The sequence below is a fragment of the Cottoperca gobio genome, chromosome 9 (assembly GCF_900634415.1).
Source record: "Cottoperca gobio chromosome 9, fCotGob3.1, whole genome shotgun sequence".
Classification (NCBI taxonomy): Eukaryota; Metazoa; Chordata; class Actinopteri; order Perciformes; family Bovichtidae; genus Cottoperca; species Cottoperca gobio.
In genome coordinates this window covers 23557408-23566176 of record NC_041363.1, presented here as the reverse complement: position 1 = coordinate 23566176, position 8769 = coordinate 23557408, and the positions used below count along the sequence as shown (strand labels likewise).

Genomic DNA, 8769 nt, shown 5'->3' with positions numbered 1-8769 from the left:
GTTTCAGGGCTTTGGGCCAATCGAGTTGGTGGGATTGTGAAGATAGAAAAAGGCGAGCCCTGTGATCAGAAAACCACTGGTTTGTATCCTGGACGGGGGAAGGGAGAGAACGACTTTACCTCCCTTAACATTTACTGTCAAATTGTCCCTGAATCCTTCTTTTGATGATGATAATGGATGATCATTTCAGTAGAGAGAAGAACTTCATGAAAATGGTTTACAATGAGTGTTTCAGTGTTTTTGCTTTGGGTGTTTTCTAATTCCTTGAATTTCACTACACAACTGACACGAGCTGTATTTGAAAGTATCAGACACCACCTCCTTCTCCTCATGTTCCGATATATCTTTGAGATGGTTTCAAACAATGTCAACGAAAATAGCATGCAAGGATAAGGTTAGCTATTCTATATATATATATATATATATATATATATATATATATATATATATTTATTTTTTTTTAATCTCATTAAAACACTGAACAATATTTAGATGTCAAGTCTGCTCCAAGACGGTCCAATCAAAAGTCGTTCTGTAGCTAAAAGATATTGTAAGATTTGGTATTTTTGCGATTTAGCAACTCTACAGTTTCAGAGTGCGATTCACTCAAACAACTCTGTCGTAAATATTGACAGCTGTAACGTGACACGTGCATGTGTTATGATTATATTACTTATGATCAAAAACCTCAAGCAAGTGCAACAACACAAGACGTAACAAGCCAGCTGAAATTAAACCACAGCTCTGTTGTCCACACACCCGCCATATTCTCCATAAAATATGATCCAGTTTCACCAAAATCAACTTTGTGCCGTAAAGACTAACGCACTTCTTACGCAATATCGTACCCGCTCACAAAAGTTACTTTTATTATTATTTTATGATAAAAAAAGTTACATGTTGCTTTAACTCTAAAGTCTAGTTGGTTATGGCATTAATGAAAGCAGAAGATGAATTACATTACAATACATTATTAACTAGCCACAGTTGCTACCCTTAACACACCTTTTCCAGAAGGCTGCGGGAGAACAAAGCCAGGCAGCAGGAAGGGGGCTCCGGTTGTCAGGCCGGCGGGTTTCAGCTCCGTCACCCCGTATGTGGTCAGACGAGTGACCAGGTTGACATGGTCCTTCAGTGCATCTTTTGATTCGTCCTCCTTGGCCTGTTCGAGTCTGGATAAGAGACAAAGCAGTTTGTACGAATGTTCGTACTACACACTCGAGGATCTTAGCGTGTTAGCTGTAGGAATTAAGCTCTCGAATTGAACCTGAGCATGAGATCGCAGAGGAAGGCGTAACCCTGGCACATTCGGAAGTCGTCCAGCAGGGTCTGTGACACGTCACTGGAGTCCTTGAGGAAGCAGGAGAGGCCGGCGAACATCTCCACAATCTCCAACGGTGACAGATCATCCGACTGCTGCATGTTCTGAACACACGTGCCCAGGCATTCCTTCTCTGTAGATGGGGGGGGGGGGGTTTGGGGTGCGAGAAATTGATGTGTGACTGAATGTATGGAAATGACTGCATGATGGCATTCGACAAACCAAGTGATACGTTGTTGAAAATCAGACCCGTTTAATTATTAAGCGTATTTTCGCGAGGCTTACTTAGAAAAAGCGACAGGTGGAAAATGTTAAGTAGCTCAGCTGCACTTCCTCCAAGTTTGAAAAGGACAGGAAATGACTAATACAATGTAACAGCTTGTATTTCTTACTTCTCCATTTGCACTGAGCTTTGCCTCAATACTTGAAATAACAAATGACATTTAAATAATAAGCAGACTGTTGTTATTACTTTACTGTGACAGAAGTCGTTGTATTGGAAGCCTCACAACAAGCTGTTCAGCTGTAATTTGCCAAGATGACAAACTGTGAATTCTCTTGAATAATTTATGAGCTAAAAAAACAACTTGTTTGCTTTTTACAGTGTGTTTTTTTGTTACTTAAGTTAATAACAGATGTTTGTTTTGCACACACTTCCTTGTTGGATCTGCAGATTTAGGATTATATCTCTCTATGTGGATTACTCTGCATTTTCCAAATGTATTTATATGGCCAACTGCATGTCGGATAAACTCCAGATGTGGTTTGAATAATTGGATCTTCCATGCATCTTGAACGGGCCTATAACATACACAATTCGTCCGACCACACTCAAACCATCCAGGATGCACATATGTGTACAGATGTCCTACACATACTAAACATTTGTATATACCATGTATGTATTTGACCACGTTGACGCTGAGGCCGTGTCGGGAGATGGTGGTGAGCACCTCCCCCGCGCTCCTCCTCCAGGGCAGGTTGTGGGGGGGGCACCAGGAGGTGATGGCACTGAACAGCAGCTGGAGGTCGTCCTTCTGGGCCAGCTCCTCCGCCGGAGACACAAAGGTGCAGAGCTTCACCAGGATCTGCAAGAGAGGAAAGGGCGGGAAACTGAACTCCAGCCGAAAAGTATCGGCCTGAAAATGAGCGGATAAAACCAATCACATCATTTATCAACAATGTTTGTCTTATGTAAATCAATAAATGAGTCTTCATATACAGACAGGGTTTGTGCAGGTACATTTAAGACTTTTTAACATAGAATTACATGTATGAATAAAAATTGGTATGAATGAAAATAAGTCCTGGAATTATTAGTACATGAATTGTAATATACTGTATAACACCGATGGAAATATTAGGGTTAGACAAATATATCGGTCTGACGGGGTAGGAAAGCTGTTATAAATAAATTACCTGGACGAAGACTTTCTGGAGCAGCACCCTGCGCTCAGCCAGGGGCAGCTCCTGCTGGGTGTGGCCCTGGCCTGGGGTCTTCTCCTGGCCGGGCTGTGGTGGTGGTGGGGGGTGGCGGCTGTGGGGTGGGGCCGACTGGTGCCTCCACCATGTGAGGCAGGTCGAAGAACAGGTAGAGGCATTTGACCAGCGTGGAGGGTACAGACATGGTCGTCATGCAGTCCACCGTTTTCTGGGGGGGGGGAAGGAGTACAAAACAGATTGTGAAAATGTATTTATGTATTTCAGAGAATTGTGACCAGAATTGTGTGGAGTTTTAAACCGTCTACTCAGCAGGTTTGTGAAGCTGCTGTACAATCATATACAGGACTGTCTCAGAAAATTAGAATATTGTGATAAAGTTCTTTATTTTCTGTAATGCAATTAAAAAAACAAAAATGTCATGCATTCTGGATTCATTACAAATCAACTGAAATATTGCAAGCCTTTTATTATTTTAATATTGCTGATTATGGCTTACAGCTTAAGAAAACTCAAAAATCCTATCTCAAAAAATTAGAATAGTTCCTCAGACCAAGTAAAAAAAAAGATTTATAACAGCAAAACAAAATCAAACATTTGAAAATGTCCATTAATGCACTCAGTACTTGGTTGGGAATCCTTTTGCACAGATTACTGCATCAATGCGGCGTGGCATGGAGGCAATCAGCCTGTGGCATTGCTGAGGTGTTATGGATGCCCAGGATGCTTCAATGCATTGTTGGGTCTGGTGTCTTTCAGCTTCTTCTTCACAATACCCCACATATTCTCTATGGGGTTCAGGTCAGGGGAATTGGCAGGCCAATCGAGGACAGTAATGCCATGGTCAGTACACCAGTTACTGGTGGTTTTGGCACTGTGGGCAGGTGCCAGATCATGCTGGAAAATGAATTCCTCATCTCCATAGAGCTTTTCAGCAGACGGAAGCATGTAGTGCTCTAAAATCTCTTGGTACACAGCTGCATTTACTCTGGGCTTGATGAAACACAGTGGACCAACACCAGCAGCTGACATGGCTCCCCAAACCATCGCTGACTGTGGGAACTTCACACTGGATTTCAAGCAACTTGGATTTTGCTCCTCTCCAGCCTTTCTCCAGACTCTGGCGCCTTGACTTCCAAATGAAATACAAAACTTGCTTTCGTCTGAAAAGAGGACTTTGGACCACTCTGCAACTGTCCAGTGCTTCTTTTCTATAGCCCAAGTCAGACGCTTCTTCCGTTGTCTTGAGTTCAGAAGTGGCTTGACCATGGGAATACGGCTATTGTAGCCCATTTCCCGGACACGTCTGTGAACAGTGGCTTTTGATACCTGGACTCCAGCTTCAGTCCACTGTCTTTGAAGCTCCCCCAAATTCTGGAAGCGACTCTTCTTCACAATGCTGTTAAGGCTGCGGTCATCTCTCTTGGTTGTGCAGCGTTTCCTGCCACATTTCCCCCTTCCAACAGACTTTTTGTGGATGTGCTTTGAAACTGCACTCTGTGAACAGCTTGCTCTTTGAGACATTTCTTTTTGTGTCTTACCCTCCTGATGGAGGGTGTCAATGATGGTCCTCTGGACAGCAGTCAGATCAGCAGTCTTCCCCATACTTGTGATTTAGTTTACTGAACCAAGCTGAGTGTTTTTCAAGGCTCAGGAAACCCTTGCAGGTGTTTCCAGTTAATTAGACGATTCAAGTGATTCGTTGAACACCCTACTAGTATACTTTTTCATGATATTCTAATATTTAGAGATAGGATTTTTGAGTTTTCTTAAGCTGTAAGCCATAATCAGCAATATTAAAATAATAAAAGGCTTGCAATATTTCAGTTGATTTGTAATGAATCCAGAATGCATGACATTTGTTTTTTTAATTGCATTACAGAAAATAAAGAACTTTATCACAATATTCTAATTTTCTGAGACAGTCCTGTATGTTGTGATTCCACTGGAAATCCAAATATTTATGCCCAGAACAGAATACATAAAGATGGAAATGTTTTAGTTTTAAGTAAATGGGTATTTCTGTTGTTATGATATGAATCATGGTTGTGTTTTTGTGAGGAAAAACAGGGCAGGAGTAGCTGTGAGGGCTTTACGTAGGTGTGTGTGTGTGTGTGTGTGTGTGTGTGTGTGTGTGAGTTTGTGCGTGTGTGTGTCATCATGGCAAGAAAAATGGCTAGTGAAAGAAATGGGGTTTGTGCTCACTGAGGCAAATGATTCAGATAATCAAACGCTGCCTCCCACACACACACACACACACACACACACACAGCAAAGAAACGCTCACACTGACAAATTATCTTGTTTCTTCTTTCACTTACACACATGAGCTCTCATATAAAGACAATTACACACACACACACACACACACACACACACACACACACACACAGTGGCTGGTTGACATGACCCTCCCATTTACTTCATCTCTGTCTGCACCACAGAGAGAAGGTGGACTCACAAGGATGAATAACAGAACACAGCGGGGACACACACACACACAGTCCCTCAGTTGATCGATGGAGTGGGGGAGGGAGAGCAAGACATTGACAGTGGAAGCAGGTCTACAGAGGACTAGTCGTTAGTGAGTCAGTGCAAAGGAAGACGCACCTGTGGTACACCCAGTAAGTGAGGTACTGTGTGTGTGTGTGTGTGTGTGTGTGTGTGTGTGTGTGTGTGTGTGTGTGTGTGTGTGTGTGTGTGTGTGTGTGTGTGTGGGCTGTGAGAAGAGACATATTGGCCCTCCTGCAGCTTTAAGGTCAAGGTTACTGGGAACAGTCAATCAGAGAGGAAACCAGAGGGGCAAAGACATTTATTGTGTGTGTGAGAGAGCGAGAGAGAAGGATGGAGGTAAAGACATAGAGGAAAAGAGACAGACACAAGGAGAGAGAAAGCGGAAGCACGTCAAGAAGCACATTTGTGTGCTTCAAAGACAGAGACAAGCACACTAGAGATGCAGAGCGTGAAGGGCATCTTATAAAAGGAGAAGACAGCGTGGAGGTAGAGAGACACACAGCTACAAACAAAAATATTGCTTTTTTTTTATCCTCTGAGCGAAGGGTGGGGGGGGAGCAGGAAGTAAGGGAGGACAGCATTAAAGAAAGGGTGGTGACGTCAGGTTTATGGGAGGCCAGCTGCCAGGAGAGTCCTTTGTTTTACTGTCTGAGACACCAGAGAAAAGGAATACAAATCCATTAAACCCTGTCACTCTTGAACACACACACACACACACACACACACACACACACACACACACACACACACACAAACACAGACACAGACACACACAAAAGATCGAGAACCACCCTGCTCAATAGGAGGTCATTCTCTTTCCTGCCAGTTTGTGTGTACTGATATCAAACAGTTATGCAACAGTATAATGAAAGTGTCTTCCTGACTTTCAGAAAGACACAGAAGCAGTTTTGGGAGTTTTCCAGTAACACACAAATGTGTGTAAATATTGTCTGTGGTTGGCCAAAAAGAGTATCGCTCATTAATTCAAATGAGGCCACTGTGTTGGCACAGACTGCATGTCCAGTAAAAAACACAGTCAACCAAAAACGTTCACATTTCTGTCAGGATACTTTGTAATGTGAATTCTACGGTTCTTTATTCCAAAACATCCCGTCAAACACTGGTCTGTGGTTCATTTGAGCTGCACACATCTGAATGTAGGGTTAAGTATAGAGTGCAGCAGGGGGGGGTAGTGTTTTTGTAGGCCAATCCGGATGCTAGCAAACGCGCTGCTTACCTTGACAAAAAGCCAATGGGACTTTCCATTGGACTATGTACTATTGTAGAAAATAAGCTCTGTGGAAAACAAATGTTTATGATACATGTTTTTGCTCAGAAAGATAATCTTCACAAATGAACACAATTATGATTTGCTGATATGATGAGCTATAAACAAACTAGACCGCGGTCACATAACTTCACGTCCCCCCCGGAGTAGATGAGTTTCCCCGTGTTCAGCTTGATGACGTTAAATATCCCGACGACCTCTTTAGCCTTTTTTAAGAAACGAAAAAGCTTCAAAATTCACGAGTGGGGTATTTACTGCTGTATTTTATCTCGTAGAACAACACTTTAAAATCTCTTAAGCTTGTGTTAACCACAGACCTTGATTCAGGCATGTAACCATCATCACTTAAAAGAAAAACATTTAAGGCGCCGTGCTGTGACTGAGTCCGTGCCACAGCGGCATGTTGCTCCTTCTCGCTTCCTCTTTCCTGTCTATCTTCGTTCTATCCAATAAAAAGGCAGAAAGCCAAAAAAAAACAATTTTAAAAAACCAACAACAATCGCCTTCAAGACGAGTGAACTGGAAGTGCAAGAATGCCAACTCATTTCCGGGTTGAAGGACTCAATCCTTATATTGTGGAAGCTTTCACATTTGCTGTTCTAACAATTTGGAGTTTTCCATCTCTTGCCAGAAAAAAAGCTTTTGTACGCAGGAAGTGGTCCATCTACCATTTAAAGGCAGCTGCAACTGAATTGTGTTTGCAATGAAAAAGCAAAGTGGGAATAGGAACAAGCAGCATATCTTATATCATCGTGTTATAGGGCAGCAGCAGCCTCGATGGAACAAGGGGAGGTGGGGGGGGGGTCAACATCTGAGCGTCACAAACTCAAACACTGAAGTTCTGAGCTTTGAAAATGAATAGGAACCTGTGTATTTATGTTTGTTGTGACGGGTGCCTCCTTTTATAAGTACCATCAATGTTGCTTAAACATGGGCACTTAAAACTCAAGAGCTCCAGTTAAAACGTCCCTGGTTCAACAAGAATAAAAATGTAAAAATGTGGCATCTCTTCTACCATAAATACAATATAGTCTTCACTTAAAAGGCTGACTGTACTATAAAGCTGAACCAGGTTCTAACAAAAAGGAAGCTTAATTTCAGTGACATGTAAGTGGTTTACGCCCAGAAGTGTTTCCAGAGGTCACCAGTGAGGCCACAAGTGTGAGTTAAAGCAAAAAGAGAACTTCTAATACAAACCTTGGTTTTATTCCAGTAGACAGTAGAGGGTTTGCTTCCTGCATGTGTAATAATAATAATAAATTGTATTTATAAAGCACCTTTCAAAGCTAAAAGAAATCTCAAGGCGCTAATACAAGCCCGAATGTGTGTATTTTTTAATTGCTGCAAACACAGTTAGCTGTGGTACTTTATGTCCCCCCTTGAGGTATTTAACCTTCAACTTTTTTGCAATAATACTGCAGAGAACGCAGTTTTAAAAAACAATGCAGCAGAAACAAACTAGCATCCACACCAACTGTACTTTATCTCACCTTTCTCTCAAGCTCACACATTTATTTATTTCCACAAATGTTCTCTTAAAGGTAAAGTAAATGTGCATGTCGCAGGGCTTGAGTAAACCTATAGTGAAATACCTCTATGCGTGTACAAAAATAGGAAAAGCACAGTGGCTTTAAGTGGCTTTAAAATATGTTTTGCAGAAGGAGAGAGGAAGCATTTGACTGGACAACAACCACGGAGAATTTCTGGTGTGCAACAGAGCAGGAAAAGCAGCCGGCCGGCCAGCTGACAGCAATGCTCCCCTCAAGACCTTCAGAGGAATGCAGGCCAAAAAAGTTCAAAAGATGTCTGCTGGCCTTAGCGCAAAGTCGCAGGCACAGAGAAAAACAAGACCTACATGTCTAACCTTTAAACCCGGAGCCTGAGAAGCTGCCATGTTATGAAAGATTCTGAATTATGTGGATTTGTGATCCACAGACATACAAATCCAAATGTTGACTTGATCTCATTATGTGGCATTCAAAGACATCAGTTAAATGAACAAATATCAGGTAGAAACAACAGGAGCTGCATCAACTCCTTCAATCAGTGTCTTAAAGCAGATTTAACAAATGAAATTAACAAATGTTTGGGGAGACTAAGCTGGGGTGGAATTTTTAACTTGTACTCAAGAGCCCGTTTCTCTCGGTTCTTACAGGGGCTGATGCTATTTTCTGCTGGAAGATCAAAGGAGGGGAGATGCAAATGG

At 42.2% G+C, this 8769-nt stretch overlaps 1 protein-coding gene across 1 annotated transcript in view; it reads right to left on the bottom strand.

Annotated features, from left to right (window-relative positions):
- wdfy3 (WD repeat and FYVE domain containing 3) overlaps positions 1 to 8769 on the bottom strand; it is a 98917-nt gene that overhangs the window by 72433 nt on the left and 17715 nt on the right. The window contains exons 5-9 of the mRNA XM_029438922.1: positions 2877 to 2972; positions 2741 to 2806; positions 2217 to 2409; positions 1268 to 1454; positions 1006 to 1172 (exon numbers count right to left, since the gene is read on the bottom strand). Of these exons, the coding sequence (XP_029294782.1) occupies positions 1006 to 1172; positions 1268 to 1454; positions 2217 to 2409; positions 2741 to 2806; positions 2877 to 2972 (709 nt within the window). The remainder of the gene's footprint in view (positions 1 to 1005; positions 1173 to 1267; positions 1455 to 2216; positions 2410 to 2740; positions 2807 to 2876; positions 2973 to 8769) is intronic.